Source organism: Balaenoptera acutorostrata, chromosome 20, assembly GCF_949987535.1.
Source record: "Balaenoptera acutorostrata chromosome 20, mBalAcu1.1, whole genome shotgun sequence".
Lineage (NCBI taxonomy): Eukaryota > Metazoa > Chordata > Mammalia > Artiodactyla > Balaenopteridae > Balaenoptera > Balaenoptera acutorostrata.
Genome location: NC_080083.1, coordinates 44,794,159 through 44,819,374, shown reverse-complemented (window position 1 = coordinate 44,819,374; position 25,216 = coordinate 44,794,159). Strand labels below are relative to the sequence as shown.

General features: G+C 39.1%; 1 protein-coding gene across 3 annotated transcripts in view; it reads right to left on the bottom strand.

Moving 5' to 3' along the window:
- Window positions 1-345: 345 nt before the first annotated feature.
- FBXL20 (F-box and leucine rich repeat protein 20) overlaps window positions 346-25,216 on the bottom strand; it is a 114,157-nt gene continuing 89,286 nt past the window's right edge. For 2 of the 3 annotated variants that reach the window (XM_057535845.1, XM_007177537.3), the window contains exons 7-15: window positions 21,228-21,323; window positions 19,466-19,592; window positions 18,104-18,178; window positions 14,817-14,947; window positions 12,816-12,876; window positions 11,855-11,899; window positions 10,128-10,184; window positions 8,916-9,128; window positions 6,845-7,439 (exon numbers count right to left, since the gene is read on the bottom strand). In XM_057535845.1, the coding sequence (XP_057391828.1) occupies window positions 7,332-7,439; window positions 8,916-9,128; window positions 10,128-10,184; window positions 11,855-11,899; window positions 12,816-12,876; window positions 14,817-14,947; window positions 18,104-18,178; window positions 19,466-19,592; window positions 21,228-21,323 (913 nt within the window). In that variant the 3' untranslated portion in view covers window positions 6,845-7,331. Of the gene's footprint in view, window positions 4,940-6,844; window positions 7,440-8,915; window positions 9,129-10,127; window positions 10,185-11,854; window positions 11,900-12,815; window positions 12,877-14,816; window positions 14,948-18,103; window positions 18,179-19,465; window positions 19,593-21,227; window positions 21,324-25,216 lie in introns of those variants that run through there. The other variant, XR_009006286.1, reaches the window with a different exon arrangement.

Below are 25,216 nucleotides of genomic sequence, written 5' to 3'. Positions count from 1 at the left end.
AGCGTTTACTATGTGCCACTCTTATCACTTTTAATCTTCACAACTCTAAAGCAGGTACTGTTATCCCCACTTTACCAACAAAGAACTGAGATAGAGGGGTTAACTGGCCAAGGTCACGTGGAGTGAGTTTGTTTAACCATTACACCACTCCCTCACCCCTTCCTAGTCCAGGTAAGGGCAATGCTTTGCACAGATAAGGGACTCAGGTTGAATTGTTATTATCAAATTAATTAAGACAAAAGTTTTTTAGAAACTCTGATTTATATTATGTCTTTTGTTTTTCTTAGAAGCAAGTGGAGTGCAGGGTATTAAATAAAGGCTATTGAAAAGGTACTAAATAAAGTTATTAAACAATTAATAAATAAATAAAGGGTACTAACTAAAGGATATTAAAAAAAATAAAGATGCCAAAAAGAAGCCCCTTCATTCAGCCTCAGGAGCCTTTACAGATCAAGGGTTCAAGGAAGTTAAGAATCACAGCTCCAAGTCAGGCTACTTCCGCAGTAAAATGAAAAGTCTTCACAGCTTATTTCCTTTAATTACATCATAAACCAAAAATTAGAACATACAGGAAACAATAATAGTTACATAACAATTTACTTTATATATTCATATATAAAAAAACATTTTTTTAAATTTTTAAATTTTTTTAGTCCAAAGATTTTTAAAGCAAAAGGAATCCTCTACTGCCACCTTGGATTTTATTTATTTTAAATAACCCTCCCTCCCTCCCCCCATCCTCAAGCGCCAAAAGTATTGGGTGGAAACACAGTCGCTTGGACAGCTAATGGAGGCTGGTGTTAAGTCACCATGTAGGGAACTGCGTTGGCCCCAGGGACCGGCTAAGTGTTGGGGCAGGCCTGGTGGAGAAACAAGCAAGCGGCAGCTCCCACACACTGAAGCTCTCACGCCACAGCAGGCCGAATGGCTGGACAAGGCTTAGGCCAGACAGCAATGTTGGGGATCAGACCCTGCTAGACAACCATCCTCTACATTTTACCCCTTCCTCAGGGGAGTGGGGATGGAGGCGGGGCAGTGCAAAGGGCGAAACAGCCTGGTTTGAAGATAAAAATTTCTCCCACAGCACCATTTACCCATCTCTGTCCCCAAGTAGAGTCTGAAAGGCAGGGGTCGTCCTCACAGTTCTCTGAGCTCTGCACAGGCCCCGGCTCTCAGGTCTGTGCTCTCAGGGTCACTGGAAGGTGGGCAAAGGTGAGGAGAGCAGTTGGGAAATGACCGAGGCAGGTTACTTGGAAGCAACTCCTGGCAGGAAAAAGGAGGCAGCCAGAATGGGAGGCATCTGAAGGGTGATCATAAAACAGGAATGGAGAAAGGCAAAATTAAGAAAGCCTTTCTCTCCCTGTAGTAACCCTTCGGACTGGGTAGTCACAGATCCTCAGGGGCCAGCTCTGAGAGCTGCAGCATGATGAGAAAAAAACCCCACAAGCATCTTATGATGAGCCCCATCTCATGGATCTTATATATGTTAGAGGTTAGTGTATAATTTGGGGGTAGGGTGAGGAGGGGAGTAAGAGAAGAAATCTCAGGTTCACCTCTTCCTGTACTTATTAGAAATTAACAGTCATCAGAGAAGCACAGATAAGAAATTATTTTTAAGGGAAGGAAAAAACTGATGTAAACCCAGAAAAGTAGCAGCAAAGGTTTCACTTATTACGGATCTATTATATAGCACTAGGGAAGAAAATCATTCAAGTCTTTAGGGAGAAAAGGTAAAGTAATTAATCAAACCATGCCAGTTAGAGACTCCTTTTCAAGTTAGGATTTTCTAAGACTTTAGGTTCTCATTCGCTAGTGCCATAAAAAAAGAAAACACAAAATAGAATAAAGACTTCAGGGGTTGAGAAGGGTTAGGCTAAGGTAAGAAACACATACATGTATGTGAGCAGCAGTGTAGTACAGATTTGAATGAGTAACAACAAGTAGTATAAGAGACAGGGACAAGCTAAAACTTAGTGGGGTAAATCTTTCTTCATCCACTTTAATTAAAAAAAAAGAAAAAATCAATTCAAACATTTCCCTGGGTTCTTGGGGATATGGCAGAAGAGAATAGGTATGTGTCTGAACACCTCTCTTCTCTTATCTCTCCCTGGGGTGGGGATTCTCATTTACTGCCTACTACTTGCTCTTGCCCTGGTGAAAATCATGCCCAAAAGCCGATGGGAGGCACTGGTGGTGTTCAGTGGTGCCAATCCCCATCTGGATGACCCTGGTTACGTGTGTAGAAAGTAGAAGCCCTCCTTGCCACTAAGAAGGGCATGGAGTTCATTACATGGAGAGGAAAGTAAACCTACTCACATGTGAGGCAGCTGTTTCTACATATTCAGGACAGATGCTTGTACCTGAAGCAAAGCACCCCAGTTCCAGAACTGATTCTCTCCTCTACTTTGAATGTCAACTACCATTTCCCCACCCCAATTCTTCAAAACAAGACACTGAAAAACACAGAAAATAAACAGGGTCAACTGATATAGTTTTGGTTGTTCATGGTTCTTTTTCCTAAAAGGGCAGTGAACTACCCTGGCTGAGGAAGCACTGAGTCTCAACACCTGTGAAACAACCTCTACTAAGGGGTTATTCAACAAACATAGAAGGCAGAGACGGAGGAAGTGCATTATGGAATTTTCTTAACACACACGTGAGTTTGTCCAACAATTTTTTTCTCTGCTGAAAATTAAGGGTAACTCTCTTGGGCTCCAAAGATTCACTCAAACTCAGCTGAGAAGTTCTTACTGACTTTCCAAAGGATCAAAGGCTTCAGAGATGCAGAACTGATGTTCTTAAGAATAAAAATGGGCAAAATAGGTAGACTTGCCTTGGGAGGGCACGGGGGGGCTGTGCTGCAAAAGCCCTTCACACAGAAGACTCACTTGCCTCAAATGGTAGTTTCTGGTAGGTAGAAAGTTTGTCCCAAGGGAGAGGGCAAGGTTAGAGCAGCATGTTCTTTGCTGGAGAACCAAGATGTTAAGTCTGGGCATCTGGATATAGCAAATACAAGCCAAATTTTATTCCCAAATTACCTGGGTTAATTATACCCTATCGATATGGTTGTATACAGCTTTCTGTATCTTCCAATCTTACAATTAAAATGTATGATAGAAATAAAGGTGAGGAGAGGCTGAGACTATTAATTCCCCTCACCCTCCTGACACTTTAGCATTCTTTGGTCCAAGATCATTGTAAGTGGGAGGGTTCTGCCTCAAGACCTCCAGTGAAACATCCTACATGTCTTCTCAGACAAGACCTGACTAATTCACATCGCCTGGGTTTGAGGTGGTTAAAAATCCTAGAACTGGTGGGCAGATAGAGAAGGCAATCTTTGTATAAAATGTTCCGGAAGCTCAGAGCATACCGCTGAAAGAGTCTGTCAGCCAGGATGCACAACAAGGATAGAAATCTAGCCTTAAATCATGCACACAAGGAGGGAAAAAGCAGAACAGTCCAATTTTCTTTAAACCCTTCCTCTCTCACTAGTGGCAACTGTCATAAGCAATCTGACTTTCCATAAACATTAAATGGACAAGGGTCCACCATGATCAAGTGTTCCTCCCCTCTAAACAATACAGTCACCAAGGATATGCTGCCCACAGGCAGGCAGGAAACCACCTCTTCTTTCCAGGGACACTCTCACACTTCCTAACAACTTCAAACCAAGACAGGTTCCAACTCATACTTTGTTTAGCTCCCCCATGGCATTAGTGGGTTATCAGACCAGTAACAATGCATTTTACAAGGCAATTAGAAGAAATAAAAGAACTTGACTGCCATATAGCATTGTAGCTATACTGAACCATTCAAACAGTTTGGAAAGCTCAAAATAAAGCATCATAAAAATATTTACCAGGTTGCCCTCTAAAATGTGATATAAGGAATATGAAAAATTCCTGACTTACATGTCTGCTAAATCAACTTAATGGATGTGGAAATTCATAAAAACCACTTAAGAAATACTTTTTACATCCACTAAAGAGCAAAACAGGAGGAGAAAACATTTTTTTACATAAAGCATGATGTGCTTTCACATTCCAAATATTGGAAAAAGGATGAAGGCAGATTCTCTTATTCCTCATATCTAACAGTTTGATTTCAAACTCAGTAAGCAAACAACAAAGATTACCCAGTGAAAAATGGCCTGAGCTACATGACAGTTACTGAATTCAAGGCTGCCCAGGATAGTTTGCCCAGATCAGGACAAGGATCCAAAGAGGAAGCTAAACTGAAGACATGAGAATAAATTAGCAGCATTGTTGGGAGTGAGATGGAAGCTTTCAAAATAGAGGGCAAGGATGGGTATAGGAAGGAAATGGGAGAAGTCAATGCAAAAAAAAAAAAAAAAGCTGGAATCATCACCTTGATGGGGCCAATGAAGATGTAAAAGATACTGATGATGCTAAAAAATGTAAGGGGAAAAGGCTGCTTAGAAAAGAGATGATCCGGATGTATAGTAACTTTGAGGGCACCTTCTTACTTATCCCAAATCTCTTCTCTCCGTTCACTCTGTATTTTTTTTATTATTGAAGGCATTATTGTGGAGTGGCTCTGGAGTCAGACAAACGGACCAATAAGTTTTTCCTAAGGAAGAGTTTTTCCTACATCTGTAAAGCCTTACTGGATTTTCAACAGTGTCCCTGAAGATGAGACAGGAAATACTATGTTCAGATGGCAGGGCCCTTCCACCTGACCAAAACTTACCATGTTCTGCGTTCTCGAAGTCCTGGTACATTTCATCAGCTGACATAGGTTTTAGATTGGCATAAAAAATACATGTCCTTCCAAGCTTGATGGGCCAGAAGTTTTCTTCAGAAAGGAACAAGGTTCCTGCCTGACCACATACATGCCAGTGCTGCACACTCCAGGGCCTTTATTCCCTCACTTGACTCTGTTCTTGGCCCAGACAGGCAGGGCTCGCCTCCACATGGACCTGCACATGGGTACACTCTTTGAGAACAGAAACAGCATTTCCAAGACCTTCATGTACTGGTGAATAGGGTTTTTTAAATAAAGAAGTACCTCAAGAGCTTCAACTATTGGGAAATTCGAATCCACACTCACTAATAAATCAGGGTTTTGTTCAGACACTGTTTTTTTTTTTTTTAAAAAAAACTTGTACATTAGAGCAGCTGCCCCCTAAATATTCTTCTTTTTAGTTTTGTTTGAGTGAGGACCCAGGGATCTGAATATTATCAACCACATCTGGAAGTGTGTGTGCACATGTGTGTATCTGTATATGTGGGGTATAGCCAGGAGAGTGGGTCTCACTTTAAAAAGTATATTCCTTATATGGTAATTTGGAAAGAGGATAAGGGAAGGGAAATGAAAAACACACATAATCTGAGCTTAAAAGGGCACAATAATAAAATGGGATTTAAAATAAATTAAGTGCTAAATAATGGTGGATAGTACAGATTCCTAGGACCTTTTCAACTGATTGCTTGTGGAAAAACAAATCACAATTTATTCTTACACATGCTGGTAGAACCAGCACCCACAGCATTAAAACAATCCTGATAACAGCCTGGATCATGCAGAAGATGACCTAAGATTATAGTGGACTGCACATTAATGTCCTAAAAGACAAAAAGTCACCTTACTAAAAATCACACAAGGTCTCTAACCTTGATGTTTAGAAGTCTACTTCTCGTACTTCAGAAACTCATTTTATTTCCCTCATCCTCCATGATTTTTCTTTTTTCTTTTTTTTTTGGTGGGGGGAGCTTCTTCTTTGACTCTGAGTCATGGGCACTAAATTCCCTGCCCTCAGCTCTGGTGACCAGGCTGGGAAGAGACACTGAACCCCCTACTTCCTCTCAATGTTCTCTTTCTGCTGCCCCAATGCCTTCACCTGGCTACTATAGTATTTCATTCACAGAAACTCTGGAGCACAAGAGAGATATGGCTGACAGGTTCTGGTCCTTTGAGGCTCCAACATTAGATATGATACCATCAACACTGACATACAGTTGACCAGCTGTGATAGGGTCATTCTTGAACCCCTGATAGGCTGAAATGGGGGGAAAAAAGAGAAACTACCCGGCTCAACTGCACAACTCCTCTAGCAGCATTCCTGCTAAAGCAGAACAAACCTCAGAGACACAAATCTTAGATGCCACTGATCACACCCAGATTTCAGTGAATACACAACACATCTGGGCTTGGGTGGCGGCAGCTTTCAGGTTCAGTTTTGGGATTTGCCATTCCACCCTTTCCTAATAATGCATTTCTCTCTCCTTATTAAGTTAGATGGAAGGAAAAATGTGCAGGGGGAATACTGGGCGTATCATGCATATTATCATTTATCACAAGATATAACAGAAACCAAAAAGCAAAGTTTGTTTTCATCAAAATAGTCTTAGCTCAATTTCTTCTCATAATTTTTCTTGCTTTTGTTATAGTTTCCCTTCAGACTGGCAAAGATTCAGGCAGGGTCCCCTAATGGTAAAATTTAGAATTTAAAAAATATTTATTGATAATGTCTCTTTTAAAAATGTTTGGTAACCCCAACTAATCATCCAAAATGCAAACTGTAAACATAACAACAGCAAAGGAGTAACAACTGAGTGTGAGTAAGCAGACTACGCACAGATGACAGACTGAGCAAGCGTGCAGGAGGGAGCAACAGAGAATGAAAGACAGCTACACAGTGTGCTACAGAAAGTGACAATTTGAGTGAATACGTCATCACTTTTGGACCACAGCGATTTCAATGCAACCATTTAGGAAACCTCTGGGCCAAATACTAAAACACAGGAGGAGGAATGGACAAGCCTTCTTTGTGAGCATGCTCAGCATGTTGGCATGGGAACAAGGAAGCACAGAAGCTCTGTAGTCATCTTACAATGGATGGCTACCATTTATAGGATGCAAAGAAATTTTCTCTCTGGTCCCTGGATACAACATGTATTGTTTTTCTATGCTTTCCTTGACCCTGGAGGACTGCAGCTGCTGTTCCAAAACTGCCAAAGAAACCCCTTAACAAAATAAAGAAACCACAGTAGCGGTAACACTGGGTTTGCTGGAATGCCCCCTTCCGTCTACCTTGCTTATGATTTTCTTCTGGGCACATCCAACAGGAATGGTTAAGTTTTACCAATCCACATGATAAAGCCAGCACAAACCCAATCCCCTGGTCACAGAGACAGAGTGGGTGGGGGTGAGAGTGGGTATGCGTATGTATGTGTGGCTCTGGGGATCTGGACGCTGCCCTCACTTTGTAACCTTTGCCCGGAACACTGGGGTCGCTTCCAATGGAGATCCATGGTAACTCTAGAAGTGTCATTAAATACTCAGTTCACCAAGGTTGACCACCTCCATTGTCATAGGATGATGCAGCATCTGCAGAAGCGCTGTCTGCTGCCCCCTACTGATGGGGGTGGAGTGACAGGTGCGAAGTAGGCGTGGACTTTAATATTGGGTAAATGGGTCTGAAACAAGACAGAAACATTACTAAGAGAGAGGGCTTAAACAGAAAGAGCAACGTTGCTTTTCAGAAAAACCACTGAGGGACTGAGTGTACATGAGGGCAGGGCAGAGGCTGAGCACAGAGGGGATGTTGAGAGACCTGGGTTCTACTTTGTACCATCCCACGTTATTCTAAAAGACCAAATCAGCTCACATAACTTTAGTAACTACTTCCATAATAATAAAACTGGGGGAAAAATTCATGCTAATCTCTTAACCTGTCCCAAAGGTGTTCCCAGAGCTGGAAGAAATTATATACGCTTAAAAACTTAATTTTTTCCAAGCCATTATGGACAATGTTTCTTCTGATATTTAAAAAAACCTCATTATCCTCTTTTAACAACGTGCTTCTAATTTTTACAACATAGTTTCTAAATTCCTACTATGTTCAAGGCACTGTGCTAGTTATGTAAAAGGGCTGCAAAGATGGTCAAGATGGAGATCCTGCTTTTAGGGGACTTATAGTCTAGACATGCACATAAATAGCTAAATTAGAGTGTCAAAGTGCTAAGTGATTCTTGAGGATTCAGAGGTGGAAGAGACTCCTGACAGCCAGGCAGGTCCAAAAATCCTAATGTACATAGGCCACAGAAGATGCTCTGGTTGACCTGTGGCTCTCCCCCTCTTTTGGTGTTGAAGAGCTATGGGTACGAGGCCTCCCCATGGCAGTTATGTTTTCAGTCCTCTAGGTCTGAAGGGAGAGGTGGAACTGAGGTCAACTGGAACTCAAGATGAAGTGTGCTGCTCCTTTATGCACTCAGATGCCATAAGGCCAACATGGATAATTTTAAAGGTTGATTGTAAGGGCCAAATTAACACAGTGCCTTTCCCACAACAGGCGTCAAGCAGGTGTTCCAATAAATGTCTGTTAAGCTGAATAATCCAACATAGAGATTTATCCAGTCTTTTATAAGCTCCTTGCTGGCAATCTGTCTTTTAGTCATTTGGCTATACATGGGTCTCTCTATTATGAAGGATGGGGCAAAAGGAAAAGGTAAAAAACTACGTGATCCATTTGTTGCCTTAAAAAAATATGAACCCCAGCAAAACAGTTTGATATGAAAGGAAATACAAATTAAAATTTTAAATCCCATTTAACTAAATATTTTCTTTATGTTACTCCTTTTTTTCCTTTAGAACCAAATTCTGGCATGTGCTTTTTTGACTCTGGGCATGTTATTAGAGAGACTCTGCTGGGAGGAGATCTACTTTTCGTCCCTTCAGTGGGTATTTTCCTACTAAATATCTGGAACAACAGGTAAGAACTATCTACCCTTAGGTTTGCTCTCCATCTTTTTTTCTCTTTGCTGAATGTCCACATAAATATAAATAATCACAGGAATCTAAATCTAAAAAAAGGAAATGGAGGGAAAAAAATAAAGAGAGAAGGAAAGGGTGCTGAGAACACTAGAGCCGGAGGGTGATGCCACCATCTTTACCCTGAGTCTCTTGATTCCAGCCCGTGTGATTTGCTGGCAGTCATAGAGTTCTATCCGCTCAAGGCTGTGACAGCTCTTCAAGTGCTCCAGGGATGCATCTGTAATTAGGGGGCAGTTGTCCAGTTCAATCACCTCCAGCTGGTCATGGGCGCAGGCCCCGTTCCCCAGGTGACGAATTCCATCGTCTGTGATCAGCTCACAGTGAGACAGACTCTGCAGCCAAACAGAGCAAGGAAGGACACTGAAATATTTAATGGCATTCTTCTACCCAGAGGCCTGTGTGCAACCAAAAAGGAGAATTTTCTGGTTTGAGTCTGAAGTATATGGAGACATCACTGGAGCCGTGTGGTGAAATAAAGAACGCATAACTAGAGCTGCTGGGGTGCTGCTTTTGACAATCAATGATCAACATTTCTCTGTGTGATTCTAAATGTATTTTGTGAATTCCTATAATGACTGTGAAATAGTTGATAAACAAAATATGTCCCCCCACGCTCTCCACACACAAATTATTGATACTTTTCTTCTCTACAGGGACAAGTGGGGCTCAAGCTTTTCCTGTAAAACATTTTCTGGAATTTGGACTAAATATTGAATACCTGGTGCAGGGGCATGCCCAAATAGTTAATTAGCCTAAGATGACTCTTACAGCTCTGGTCACCTCTTCACTTTACGAGTTTTCCTTAAATCCCTGGTTCGTCCATGCGAAACTCAGAACCCTCAACCGAAACATAGTTTAATGTGCCACAAAACACCAAAAATAAGCCTAGGTACAGAACAGTCAACCAGAATGCTTTCCCACAGTGTTACTGGAAGCAGTAGCAGAGAACGACCCCTAGTAAAGCCTTGATTGGTTCTATTTTATAGGAACACTTGGTCCCAATGTGAAGCAAACTGTATTTCAGGCCATCTCATCTCCTGGATCTCTGGAAATTTAAGCACTGTTCAGGCTGGAGTGTAATTCATGTGGGAGCGAGAACTCATACTCTCCATGTGAGTTTTCAGTCTCCAAGCATTGACACAGAAAATGTGTAACTTTTCCAGTTTCTATCTCAGTTTCTCCCTTCACACAGGTCCTCCCTTGGTCCTCTGTAAGTTGACAATTTGGAGAAATATGCTTTCCCCAAATGGTAGCCAGGCACCAAGATGAAAGTAAGAGCTGGGTTTTGATTAAATCCAATAGATACATAAAACTTCCACAGTCAAACTCACCAATACTTGAAGTCGAGGACAGTGTATAGAAAGTTGGATTAATGTGCTATCTGTTATCTGAAAGAAACATATAAGTTCATTTTAGGTATAATTCCAAAACACTCACAGGTCATACCTCATTCTCGACTACACTAGTATTTTAGACTGATATCCTGATATCGATCATCAAATAACAGAATCGTAAGGTTGAAATCCCATCAGCTACCAGAACCTGTTCTTCTTCTTTTTTTTTTTAAAATAAATTTATTTATTTCATTTATTTTATTTTTGGCTGCGTTGGGTCTTTGTTGCTGCATGTGGGCTTTCTCTAGTTGTGGCAAACGGGGGATACTCTTCATTGCGATGCACGGGCTTCTCATCGCGGCAGCTTCTCTTGTTGCTGAGCACGGGCTCTAGGCTCACGGGCTTCAGTAGTTGTGGCTCGTGGGCTCCAGAGCACAGGCTCAGCAGTTGTGGAGCATGGTCTTAGCTGCTCCGCAGCATGTGGGATCTTCCCAGACCAGGGCTCGAACCCGTGTCCCCTGCACTGGCAGGCAGATTCTTAACCACTGCGCCACCAGGGAAGCCCCAGAACCTGTTCTTTGAGAATCTATCCAGGCTGGGCTTAAACTCATCTAGTCATCTTTGAACAGGTCTGTCGAAAATTGTTTGTTTTTGAAACAAATGAAAATGTGTTCCCTCATAACTTCCACCCACTGGACTTTGTTTGACCTCCTTAGAACCATCACAGAAGTGAATCAGAAGACACTGCTCCATGAAAAAAATTAATGTAGGAACATCCTCAAATTTTTAGATATCTGGCCCATATTTTTATAAGCCATGTCATAACTCAGGATTGATAATTGGCATGTCAGTTATTTTCCCTAAGGGTGGTAGAAAGAGGCTGCTGGGTTAACTATGAACATTCAGTAAGGAAGAACCCCTGAAGGAAGAACAGTCTTTTATAGTTATCTTAGGATGGAGAGTAAATCAGCATTTCTTTTCAAATTTCTCTCCAATTCTGAGATTGTTGTTATAATACACATAATTTCACAGGGGCTAAGAAATGGCAGGGGTGGGGGACTGGAGTGGGCGGGCGTGTGCACGTCACTCAGAGGACTAACACTGGAAAGGACGCACAGGACATTTGGGCGTGTGCAAGAAACAGATGGATGTGAGTACGTTTCACTTTGATAAGAACTAATAGGGACTAAGTAGTGTCCGGATAACAAGTAATTTAGAAAAATTGGCGTCTATAGTTATTGAAGTATCTTCTCTTCTTTATTTTTACCATTAAAAAAACTCTTGGTAAGAAGCTAAGTCTGCCTGCCTGACGGGCAGGGTTCCATACAGAGTTGGGTCTCCAGGGTTAATGATGTAAGGGGTGCAGGGTCCAGTTAAGCTAAAAAGGGGCAGTGATATCTATCAGTGTGCTGGGCCTTTAATTATTTATTAGCATCATAACCCTGTAGGTCTAAGGAAATATCTTAGTACCTTTATGGTCTAAATGCCTGAGCCTTCTTTCTCTCCAATGGCAACCTTATTGATGGCAGGTATTTTCCTAGTTCCTTAGCAAAAGTACCGTGAGCACCTCTGCTGGTATGCCTGGAGGACACCTCAATAAATGGAGAGTCAGCAGTGCTGCGGGCTCCCCACTATACTAGGGTAGGGAACTGAACGTTCTGATGTGCACGTACTATGAAAGTTTCTATCATACTATATTTCTGAGTAAAAATCCACAATCTTACCTGAACACACTCTTCCAGGTCCATCTTTTCAAGCTCATGGCAATTCTGTAAGACACAAACCCAAACATTACAGTACAAACGTTTAAAATTGGGAAAAAATTAAGGTCAGAAAACGAAGAAGTAATATTAAATAGACTGATGAAATCTTAAGAGCTTCAGCGTTGGTGTCATTCTTATATCACTTCCTGCCTTATTCCATTAATTACACATTTTTAAAAGGCCTTTATCACCGTGAAATTTCTCAATTATTCCACACTTAAAGTATCTAACATCTTAAAAGTCCAAGGGAATGAATTTCCTGAACATTGATACTGAACTAATACAGAGATCCTTTCAACCAAAAATAATTTAATGAAAATGATTTCTTTGTAAGCACAGAAGGGGAATTTGTATGTCCTCATCTAGTTATGCCATGGCCTGCCCACCGCCGCCCCCATTAGTATTCCATTGATCTGCCTGAAAGCAAATGCCCTTCCCATGTTCCATTACACTGGTCAAAGATGGGGTAATTTTAAATACTATTATTATACAGTGATTTACAAACCACTCCATGTATTAAAATCTTGTGGAGAATACAGAAAATCTCTTAAAACCTCTCCATTTAAATCAGGCTTATATGTTTCTTTCAACATTACTCTCATCCACCAGTTGCATACCAAATAACCAAATAAGCTTCTTTCAAAAGCGCTAGGAAATTCCCACTTAGTTTAACTTATAATCTTATGAAGAGGCGGAAAATCAAGTCTCACGAAGGAATGTCATGGTCTCCAATGCACATCTGCCTTTCCAGAGCAGCTGCCTGTAGCTGCAGCCCAAGGATGCTTAGGAACACCAGCCACAGAGATCCCCCCACACCCTGCACCCTCAATTCTGCTGCCACTCCACATTTCCCTCATTGCTCATTCTTCTGAAATAAAAAAAAACCTGAACAAAATCTGCAGAACCTGAAGAAAACACTTACCCTGGCCAGAGTGGTAAAGCCTACATCTGTTAGTTGAGAACACCTTGCCACTTCTAATATTCTGTTAAAAAAACAAAGTGAAAGTCAACCCACTGGTCCCTGAAAACTGGGTTTATTAAAACAGCAAGAATTTAAGAAAACAACCTCTTATTCCCTAAGGACTATATAACACGGAGTTACATTCACAGCTAAGCAAGTCTGTATACAGATCTTGCTACTCGTTTTCATGGAGTCATCATAAAGTGGTCCTGTAAATACCACATTTTAGGGTGATGCAATCAGAAGAATATAATAGAAGCTTGTAGTTAATGCCAAAATGCATGAGAAACGCATTTAAAAGCCTTCTTGATGGCATACTGCTTACCCCCAGAGGGCAGCCTGCTCCTAGAAAACAAAGGAGATGGAGATAAATACTCTGTCTCAGTTAATCTGTTGCTAAATTATTCTCTTTCCCTATTTTACATGTAGGTTCACTAAGATTTAAATAGCTTTTCAAAATACTATGAAGGGACTGGTTAATCATAGGCCTGTCCCAAATATGAAATTCCATACTTATGAAAAAATACCCTTAAGCTTCCTGCCTCCTCCCACAGGCTCCCAGGGGGGCCCAGTGGAGAGGGCAGCTGAGCTGGCAGCCATGCTCCTATTCAGGAACTGCTGAACACCACCCTAAATACCAACCACAGGGCTGGGGAATCAAAAATAGTAGCTCTTCTTTGTGAAAAGTCTGGTGGTGTCTGCACGACAGTACCAAAGAACATTGTATGTTTGCTTACAAATTACTACAGAAGTTGAAAGAAAAAAAAAAAAGCTAAAGTATAAGGAATCATTATCAACTGACAATCAATTAAAATACTGTATCTAATGGGAAAGTATGATCTGACTGAACCCAACTTTTAAGTGTCACATTTGAGAGCCTTTTTTTTCTAACAATAAAATAAACCATGAAGGAGAATGGAGCTGAACATCCCTCTCTTTAAAACAGAAAAAGGTAATATGTAATATTTTTTAGAGAGAAGACTGGCTACCTCCTCAGCTCCTGAAGAGTATTCTACTCTAGACTTCTGAGATTACAAAGGCCCATGGCCAGGTGATTACAAAAAAGTTTTAAGAAAGTTTTTATTGGTTTACAATGATTCTTATGTGTAAGACAAGTGGTTTCATAGGTTCTGGAGCTAGACTGCCTGAGAATGAACACTTGCTCCTGCACTTACTAACTGTGAGACCTTGAACAGGTTACTCGACCTGTGCTTCGGTTTTCTCACCTATAATATAGAGATAATAACAGTGCTTACGTGGTGTTATGATGATTAAATGAATTAATATTTGTAAATAATTTAAAACAGTGGCTAACATGTTTAATATATAGTAAGTACAATATAAGTTTTGTTTTAAAGAACAAAAAAGGTGTACGGGGATTATCTATTTATTACAAAATAGTGTGCTGTGTGCTCTTACAAAATCAATATGGGCTTGATACCATGTGCGTGCTAACACAGCATTCTTAGTAAATATTCAGCCAATCCTGTATTTAGGTAGAGAAGAGGAGCCACAGAGAAATAAAGCTTGCTTTAAAAGACCATCAGCACAAAGGGGGAGCTGTTTTTTCTCTTTAAATGCTCCCTGCTATGCACCTGGCAGCATTACTACAATATAAATGATCACAGGGTGGGCTTCTAAAAACTTTTTTCAGAAAGGAATTATATGAAAGCATTAATAAGAGAGAATGCTTTTATTTCTTTTCTCAAGTAATGTGATAAAATGTTGATATTCTTCTAGTATGGATAGCCAAGAAGCAGAAAATGAGGACTATTACCCCCTGGTTCAGGCCAATTGCATGTAATCAAATGAGGTACAAAGCAAGTAGGTGCGCACCTGAAAGGGTGGTAGTGGCCTTGTAGTGTCTACCTTAAAAAATTCAAGGTTCCAAGGAATAAATACGAGTGAAGGAGGCCACTGCTCCTTTCCCCTGATTGTTTGAGATGAACAAGAAGCGTTTACCTAAGCCGTGGGCAGTTCTGACCTAAAGCGTTCAGGATGGCATCTGTGATGCTGGAGCAGCCAGAGGCACACAGGGACCGTAGCTTATGGCACCCTCTGCATATAGTAATGAGACCTTCATCTGTGATTTGCTAGAAAAAACAAGAGGGAAAAACCCATCGTTCTTAGTTACTTAGCAGAAGATAAGGATAGAAAAAAGTTACCTCCGTGAAATAAGTGCCAAAAAGAAAGAAAAGCAGGTTTGATATTAACCATGTAGCAGACCTAAAAGAAAATGAATACACTTTGTTTCTTCCTTCCAGTTCCTTTTGATTTAGCTTTCAAGAGAATCTGTGCTCATTTCTGGTGCAAAGGCAAGAAGCTATAACAGGGTTCTTTTAACCTAATGGGACTGACAGGACTGGGAACAGATGGGGTGCATCATGGTGTAGGTTCAATTAAATGATTTTATAACCTAGAAAACAGATAAAGACAGCAGTATTTTAATAGTATAAATGCATTTACAAGTTCAAAATTGATACTGATATTAAGTTACTTTAAAAAAAGGAAACAACCTGTGGATCATAGCTGTAATCTCATATCAACCATAAATCCATTTATTTCTAAATTTTAGTTTTATAACATAAAGACTATCCTACATGGAAACAACCTAAATGTCCATCGACAGACGAATGGATAAAGAAGATGTGGCACATATATACAATGGAATATTACTCAGCGATAAAAAGGAACAAAATTGAGTTATTTGTAGTGAGGTGGATGGACCTAGAGTCTGTCATACAGAGTGAAGTAAGTCAGAAAGAGAAAAATAAATACTGTATGCTAACACATATAATATATGGAATCTAGAAAATGAGCCTAGTGGTAGGGCAGGAATAAAGATGCAGATGTTGAGAATGGACTTGAGGACACAGTGGGGGGAGGGGAGGCTGGGACATAGTGAGAGAGTAGCACTGACATATATACACTACCAAACGTAAAATAGATAGCTAGTGGGAAGCTGCTGCATAGCACAGGGAGGTCAGCTCGGTGCTTTATGACCACCTAGAGGGGTGGGATAGGGAGGGTGGGAGGGAGGCTCAAGAGGGAGGGGATATGGGGATATATGTATGCATACAGCTGATTCACTTTGTTGTACAGCAGAAACTAACACAACATTGTAAAGTAATTATACTCCAATAAAGATGTATAAATAAAAAAGACTATCCTAACTTAATGGAGATAAATAGTTGTATCCAACTCAAATATAATTTTGTATGTTTTAAATTATTATTTTAAAATGAAAAAAGAACACAAAAGATGTTACATTTAAAAAAAAGATGTCATGTATAAACATCTTAACATGTTGGATATGATCAGCATTTTAATTTGTCCTGATAGATTTGCTAATTTTGTGTAAGCCTCAGAATAAAGCTCTCCTGTCATTTCTGTTTAATCAAACAGTATTCTTAGGTTGCAAGGACAACTGAAAAAAAAATCAAACTTTAAATATTCACTGCTTAAATCAGTATGTTCTCAGTATTATAGAACTGAAACAACATACAGATGAAAAATGGATGCTAAGGCAGATACAAGATCTGTCATGAGAATAAATTGATGAGGCATATACACATGTAGAAGTACCTTAAAAAAGTGCCACACAAATGTGACGTATAGTTATTACTAAACAAGGATAACTGAAAGAAATGTAAATAAAGAGAGAAGCAGCAATCCATAAACATGCATATTTAGCAGGTCAATGGAGTTTGTGTCACGCATTATTAACAAAATACTGGGAGGGTTGTGCTGCCTTTTCTTTCTTAATGTTTTGAAGTCTATAAGGGATTACTGAGGAAGAAAGTCATATTACCAATACTTTAAATTGTTAAAAGAGTAAAATCTACTGAACTTTTATGTTTTCAAATTAGTCAAGAAAAAGAGACTGCATTAAGTGTGTACTTTGGTCACTTCAATAGTTTTGGGCAGAAACTTCAAGAAGTCTCATGAATGCTGAGAATCATTTCATCACATTGTACAGAATGACAGAAGGAACGACTCATGCCCTAAGATCTGGGTGAAGGTAAACAGTAAAATAAACATATGACAGAGCTGGTTCTTTATGCTTACGAATTGGTTTCTGTCTGCTGGAAGGGTAAAGGAAATGAAACTAAAATGGCAAACGGTAGGTATGGTATATATGTATTTCTATGTATGTGTGTGTGTGTGTGTACGTAACATATACACAGACACACACACACACATACAGAGTGCACATGTGTATATTTATGTATGTATATAAATAAAATCTGAAGGTGTGCAAGAACAGTTTTTTTCCTATCACTGTAAGATGATGGTTTCGTGTTTACAATAGCTGTGTAAGATCTTTCTTTCAGGCCAAATATTTGTTTCATAAATGAAAGTAGGCAAATTCTGGTAGTTAGCAACTATGGAAATCAAAATATCATTCCTTTAACTCAGTCTCTAGGAGCCTCTGAAACAGATCACTATCAGCACCATCCCTTAAGGCCTAGAAGCGCAGGGTGCCTAAATTGCACAAAACGTGGCCCTGTATGTGTCACCTTTAAACTAAACAACCACTATGCTCTAAAGTTTCAGGTGACCAAACAAGAAGGGGAGAGTATTATACATAGAAGGCTTAGCAAAAACAAAGAAAACCCTCACCAACTTTTTTCATTGCTATGAGAGGCTCTCACTCCAAGGCAACACACATATGCAATTTTCAAGGCAAGAGGGAAAAGCTAAAGGTGTATTGTCAATGTTCTAGGATCCTGAATAGTTTCAGCAAATTCTCTGAGCAAAATTCAGGGGGTTTGGTATAGACACAAAAAAGCTGATAGTCTAAACAAGCCAAATGTGAACTACAAATACTACTTGAAAATAATTTAAAGGGTACATTTTGCTTGTCATCTGCTTATATCAATGATTCCCAATAGTCATTACTCACTGATAGATGTTAGTCGGTGTGACTGCAATTAATTTACCAAAAATATTTTAAATGCCGAAGTCTGTGAATAATTTACTTCTAAAAAGTAGAGTTTTCTTAAGTAGAAGAGAAAGGGGTGGAGCTACAGTTTAGCTTATTTGGAATTCTGTATAAGCTACCCTCTATCTCATCTATGTCAAAGCCCCTAGGGGCGAGTACTGTTGAGCATTTAAAAAATCATCTATGATTACTGCGTCCCCAGGGCTGAAGTAGACAAACTACTGGTCTTTATGACTGAAACTCTTACAATAATATTATTGAAATGAATTACTAATACAGAAGAGTTGTGGGAAGGACTGCTTACTAAGCAAGTCTGCAAGTTCAAAGTCACCAGTTCAGGACAGTGTGCACCTATGTACTTGAGAGCTTCATCTTCTAGCTAGAAAGATTAAAAAGAGAGAAGAAATTATTACTGACATTGTTTAAAATCTTTAAACCTTAAATCTTAAAGATTTAAGAGTGTACACATTCGTTAACACATTCAAAATATAGCCAACCAACTTTCAAAGGAACAAATGAACCAGAAACAATGAACTATGATCATATAAATGTGTAATTCAAATGATTAGTACAGTTATCAGTATTTGTTATCAGTTCCAACCATGTCAAATTCATATTATCACCAAATCAAGGGAAAGATAAAATAAACATTGCCTAATGTTTATGGATTTTTCTTCTGATAAATTAAAGATGCCTTGCAGCATTTTGCTGAGGGATTTTGAAACTAAAATAACTTTCACATTGCTACACTCCCTGTAAAGTTTCTTAACAACAAACTTTTGGGAACAGGAGCTGAGAAAGAAATCTGTAGTTATCTGCTGCTGGAAGATCAGTGCTATACGTACAGTGCGGAGAACAGATGGCAAGTAATTGACTATAATCATGCATCCCAATCAATATTTTTCAGGATTCCATAAATAACCAGGAGCTCAAGTTGTTGTTTTAAGGCGGTCATACTTTCAAAGCTCTGTTTCAAACCGTGAAAATCTTCCCTTCATGGTGAAAGAATGAGGGCATTTTTTAATAGAATACAAGGCATGGTTTTAGCAACCATTAATAAAATAAGGTAATAAGAGCCTAGCCCTACTTTGTCAGTCACTTCTAAACCCACTCTTGATCATTTCCTTCCAGGTGTTGTTACCATGTCAATTCCTTTTTTTTTTCCACTGTAAAACACTGAGATACTAAAATTTTTAATGACAAAATATGTTGGATCTGTGATGTGACTGGCAGGAAATAAGCATCAACACTATAAAATGTAGGTTGCTGTATACTTGGCACATTTAAGAAAAGCTCTTGGTAGTTAAACAACTAGTGGAAACTGCCAAGACTGTCTTCCTTGCCTATCCAGTTCAAGGTCTCAGGCAGTGACAACATGACAAGTTGTCTTTTCAGATTAAATTACATGAAAACCTTCTTGCCTGTGGCACCTGTTCCGTATTATGATTTTGTCTCCCCATCTTGCCTCCCCTCAAACATTTATCTTTGGTCAGGCAGGTGTTAATTCTTCTATTTTTTCACTCTAGGGAAAACCCTTTAATTTTTGGTAAGCATGGGTCTTTGGTCAGTAATACACAACAACTACGTATCTCTCAAGCCAACATCTTGGGCTGCCCACCAAGTTCATGGTGCCTCTATCATTCACAAGTAAGACAGGGAGTATTACCTGTGTGCAGCCTTTTAAGAATAAGGCTTTAAGACCTCCACAGCCTCTCACTAGTGCTTGGATACCATCCTTGGTTACTTGGTCACACCAGGAAATGTTTAATTGCTCCAACAGTGGACATCCCTCACTTAGGATAAAACAAAATGAAACAAACATATGACTAAATCCAATTCCAAAGGCACCAAAGTCTCATTTTATTGGCCATCTAGTTGGGGACATATTTACTTAATGTAGATTTAGAATACAGGCAATTCTGCAACAAAAGGTGCATTTATCAACGCTTGTGGTGTTCATGTGGGACTACATCACTAGGAGGGCTAGCTCAAATCCACCTGAACTAACAAGCTCAAGCACAATGCTGTTTTTCAGATACATTAGATTTTTATGGAGGTTTACACTTTTCAAAGTATATTCTTTTTGCACTTATCACAAATTTAACGGTCTCTATATAGGAAATGGAAATTAAGCGACTTGTTCAAGTTAACAGAGTAATTAATGAAGAGTCAGATTCAAACTCAATTTCTCTATCAAATAATTCAAGTACTTATCAAAGTAATAATGAGGCCATTTAAACTTTTATTTAAAAAATTACAAAGGATCTGTAAATTTTCTCTCTTGGGAAGTATCTAGGGTACAGTTTCCACAGGCTGAATTTAGGAAATATTGTATTAGATCTCTGCCTTCTATCAAACACTAGCTTCATCTTTGATCTTTGATTTCACATTTAAACTATGGAAGAATCCCAAGCTCTATGGCATTCTTTGGAAAATAGTGCTTTAATTGTTTTATAAAATAAAGCCAGGGGATCTTGGTTCAAGTTCATTCTTCAACATTAATAGTGTGACTTCAGGCAAGTCACTTCGGGAAGCCTGACAGAACCTCTCTTAAACCAAGAGTGGCAGTAGCCCTTCTACGTTCTCCCCAAACTAATGCACTCATTTCTACCATAGCACTTATCCCGCTGTAATACGACAACACATTTAGTTTTTTTTTTCTTCTACGAGACTCTGAGCAACTTAAGGGCAGCAACAATATCTTATTCAGTTACCTCCCATGGTTGAATCACAGTACCTGGCATTCAAAAATGTTTTAGATTTTCTTATCTGTTAAGTGTCTGTCCTATCTACCTCACAAGATTTCAAAATAAATGAGATCATTTATGTGAATTACTTATGAACTATAAACACTGTTATACTATCTTATTTATTATCCTACACCAGCCATAGATACATGTGTTCAATGCTCATAAGGAAGGTATAGAAGGAGACACATTTTCAGATTACTTACACTCTACTTAACTAAATTTACATTTCGTCTTTTAATGGCTTAATTCTTACTCTTCATAAATGTAACTAATACATGGCACCATGATCTTTTATAAAAGGCTGATAAAAAAGTAAAAGTACAAAGACACTGGGCATTTCACCCTCCTTTTAAGATGTATCTTTTTGTAATGTACTTTTAAAAAATACAGTAACATTAAAACAATGAAAACTTACTGAGCACTTACTATATATACAGAATCCTGCTAAGCACTTCATTCACGTACAAACTGTACTATTCTGTTCAGAAATCCTAGTTACCTCTATCATTTCACCTGAATGTGTCCTGTAATTTGGGCAAGTAGTAAAACAAAAGATCTATTCTGAACTACAGTACGTATCTATAAAACATAGTTTCCTTCAATTCCAACTTTATTTTAGTTAATAAAAAAATAAGTATCTGTTCTGATTATTGGACATTCTTGTTGTAAGAAATTTACCTCAGAGCTTTTAGAGACATGTTTGTTATTGATGTACAGGAAGCCAAGTCAAGGTGCCTGAGTTTGGAACAGAACTTGCTAAGGCTAGTACATGTACTGAAAAATGGAAAAAGGAGAAAATAATGAATAAACAAATAAGAACACATCCTACTAAGGATATTAGTATGATATACCAATATCATACACAATTCTCAATAAACAAATAAGAACACATCCTTGGAATATCATACATGACTCTCACGTGTTACAGAACTGTAAAATTTCCATACCCCAAATAAAAGCAGTTATAAATCCAGGGACCTTTCACGCTGAGGAAGAGGCAAGTTCACAAAGGATAAAAAAAAGCTGTGCTGTTTATGAGAATGTGCGTGAGGGGAAGATGGTGCCTGATTCACATTTGGAAATGTTAGTAGCTACTGACAGCAAACTACATTTGTGCTGATAAGAGATCTACATGCATTCTGTAAATTCAGGAACACCAGAAAGCTAGCTAGTACCTGCCAGCAAGTGGTGAAACATGAAGCCCAAAACCTCTGTCTCTGCTCTTTCACTTAAATCTCTTTCTGCTCAGATAACCTTTTGCATGGCAGTAATGAAAAAATCGGATTTTTGCAAGGTAAACAGAGGATGGACCAGTGTTGGGCTGAAACAAACTAAGTTATGTAAATTACTGCCTGCTTTCCTTTATGAATTCCTTAAAGGCTCTTTGCCCACAGTGATCAAGTTCCTCATTTAAAATTTTTTTTAATTATGGAAAATCTCAAATATACTCAAGAATGAATAACAGAGAATGCACATGTACCATCATTAAGCTTTGACATTTATCAATATTCTACTATTGCTATTTCATCTATTTTCCTCCTTTCTTTGTTCCAGTATTTTACAGCGAATCCCAGACATATTATTTTACCTGTAAATATTTCAGGACATATTTCTAAATAAGGATTTTAATTCCTTAATGTCTGACACCCAGTCTGTGTTCAAGTTTCCTCAATTGCCTCATAAATGCCTTTGTCAAATTGCCTCTTGTGGTTTTATTTTGCAATTTTGTAATGAACACTCTTTCTTGTGTTTGTTAACCATTCATCTCTTTTCTTGGTGAAATGTCTGAGTGCTCAGGCCTTTTTTTTTTTTTAAATTAATTAATTATTTTTTTTGGCCACGCAGCGCGGCATGCAGAACCATAATTCCCCAACCAGGGATTGAACTCGTGCTCCCTGCAGTGGAAGCACCGAGTCTTGACTACTGGAACGCCAGGGAAGTCCCAGGCCTATTTTTAATTGGATTGCCTTGTTATTGATTGTAAGAATTCTCTATATATTCTTGATACACTTCTTCTTTAATTTCTCTCAGTAATGTTTTATGGTTTTCAGAGTCGAAATCTGGCATTTCTTTCGGACTTACGTTATCTGCCAAAAAAGACAGTTTTACTTCCTTCCTATTGGTATGCTTTTTTTTTTTTTTTTTTGGTAAACTTATTGCATTGGCTAGAATTCCCAGTAGAATGTTGAATAGAAACTCACTTTGCTCCTGACTTTAAGGTAAGGCATTCAGTCTCTCACCATTAAGTACATTGTTAGCAGTAGGTTTTTCATGGAAGCTTTTGATCAGATTAAGGAAACTCCCTTCTATTCCTAGTTTGTTGAATTTTTTTTTTTTTTTTTTGGCTGCGCCTGGAGGCTTACAGGATCTTACTTCCCCAACCAGGGACCGAACCGGGGCCCTGTCAGTGAAAGTGCTGAGTCCTAACCACTGGACCTCCAGGGAATTCCCTGTTTAAAATTTTGATCACGAATGAGTGTTGCATTTTGTCATGTGCTTTCACTGTATCTAAAGATGTGTTAGTTATCTACTGTTGCAGAGCAAATTACCTCGGAAATGAGCAGCTTAAAACAATAATTATGTATTATCTCATGGTTTTCATGGATCAGGAACATAGGCACAGGCAGCTTAGCAGGGTGACTCTGACTCCGCGTCTCTCAAAAGGCTACCATCAAGGTACTACTGGCCACAGCTGCAATCATCTCAAAGGTAACTAGGTACAGATTCCCTTCCAAGCTCATTTAGGCGGATGTTGGCAGACCTTAGACGATCTAATTCCAAGCTTACTCATTTGGTTTTTTTTTTTAATTAACTTTTTAAATTAATTTATTATTATTATTATTATTATTATTAATTTATTTATGGCTGTGTTGGGTCTTCGCTTCTGTGCGAGGGCTCCCTCTAGTTGTGGCAAGCGGGGGCCACTCCTCATCGCGATGCGCGGGCCTCTCACCATCTCCCGTTGCGGAGCACAGGCTCCAGACGCGCAGGCTCAACAATCGTGGCTCACGGGCCCAGCCGCTCCGCGGCACGCGGGATCTTCCCAGACCAGGGCTCGAACCCGTGTTCCCTGCATTAGCAGGCAGATTCTCAACCACTGCGCCACCAGGGAAGCCCCTCATTTGGTTTTTGATAGAATTCAGGTTCTTGCTGGCTGCTGGCCAGAGACCTCAGTTTCTTGCCACATGGACCTCTCCACAGAGCTACTCACAACAGGGCAGCTTGCTTCCCCAGAGCTGGAGAAGAAAGTAGAGCAAGATAGAAGTCACAGTCTTTTTGTAACCTAATCTCCAAAGAGATATCCAATCTCTTTTGCAGTATTCTATTGTTAGAAATGAGTCACTAGGTCCAGTCCACGCTCAAGGGGAAAAGATTACACAAAGGTGCAAATATAAGGAGGTAGGGATTATTTGGGGGCCATTTTAGAGGCTGCCTATCATAGTGAGATGATCATGTGGTTTCTGTCCTTTATTCCAGAGGGCAGTAAACCTCACCAGCTGCCTATTTTTATATGGCCGCAAGTCAAGAATGGTTTTGGCATTTTTAAATGGTTGAAAAAAAATCAAAAGATACTATTATGTGACATGTGAAAATTAAATGAAACTAAAATCTCAGCACCATGCAATAAAGTTTTATTGGAGCACAGCCATGCTCATTTGTTTATGTATTGTCTGTGGCCACTTTGTAAAACACTGGCAATGTTTGTAAAACATTGGCAGAGTTGAGTAGCTGTGACAGAGACCATATGGCCAACAAAGCCTAAAATATTTCCTTATCCAGCCCCATAAAGAAAAATTTTGTTGATCTCTGCTTTTTTCTACTAATTACTATGAACTATTACATTAACTGATTTTCAGATGTTAAATCACACTTGTATTTCTGGGATAAATCCCACTTGGTTAAGATCCAACCCTTTTATATGTTGCTGGATTCAGTTTGCTAAAATTTTGTTAAGTATTTCTGCATCTCTGTTCCTGAGGAATACAGTAGATTTCCTTTTATTGTGATATCTTTGTTTGGCTTTGACATCAGATATTTTTGGTATCAGAAAAATATTGGCCGGATAGAACAAGTTATGAAGTATTTCTTGTTTTACTTTATGAGTGAGTTTGAGTATTGGTGTTATTTTTTCTATAAATATTTGATGGACTCACCAGTGAAGTCATCTGGGCCTGGGCTTTTTTTGTGGGACAATTTTGAATTACTGAATTTACTTGCTATAGACCTATTCAGATTGTCTATTCTTCTGTTGAGTCAAATTTGGTAATCTGTGCCTTCCCAGGAATTTGTCCATTTCACCTAGATTGTCTGATTTGTTAGTATGAAGTTATTTATGGTATTACCTGATAAACATTTCATCTGTCTTTTGGCTAAAGTACTTAGTTCTCTCCTTCATTCCTGCTTTTGATAGATTATCAAAAAGAGTCTTCTCTCTTATTTTCTTAGTCTAGGTTTGTCAATTTAAAAAACTTTTTTCAATGAACCAGCTCTTGGTTTCATTGATTTTATTACTGTTTTTGTTTCCTATTTCTCTGATATCCAATCTAATCTTTATTTTTTCCTTCTTTTTGCTTTGGGCTTTGCCCTTCTTTCTATTTTCTTAAAGTTGAAGGTTGTTACTGATTTGAGCTTTCTTTCTTTCCTCTTTTGTGATATAGGAATGCAGA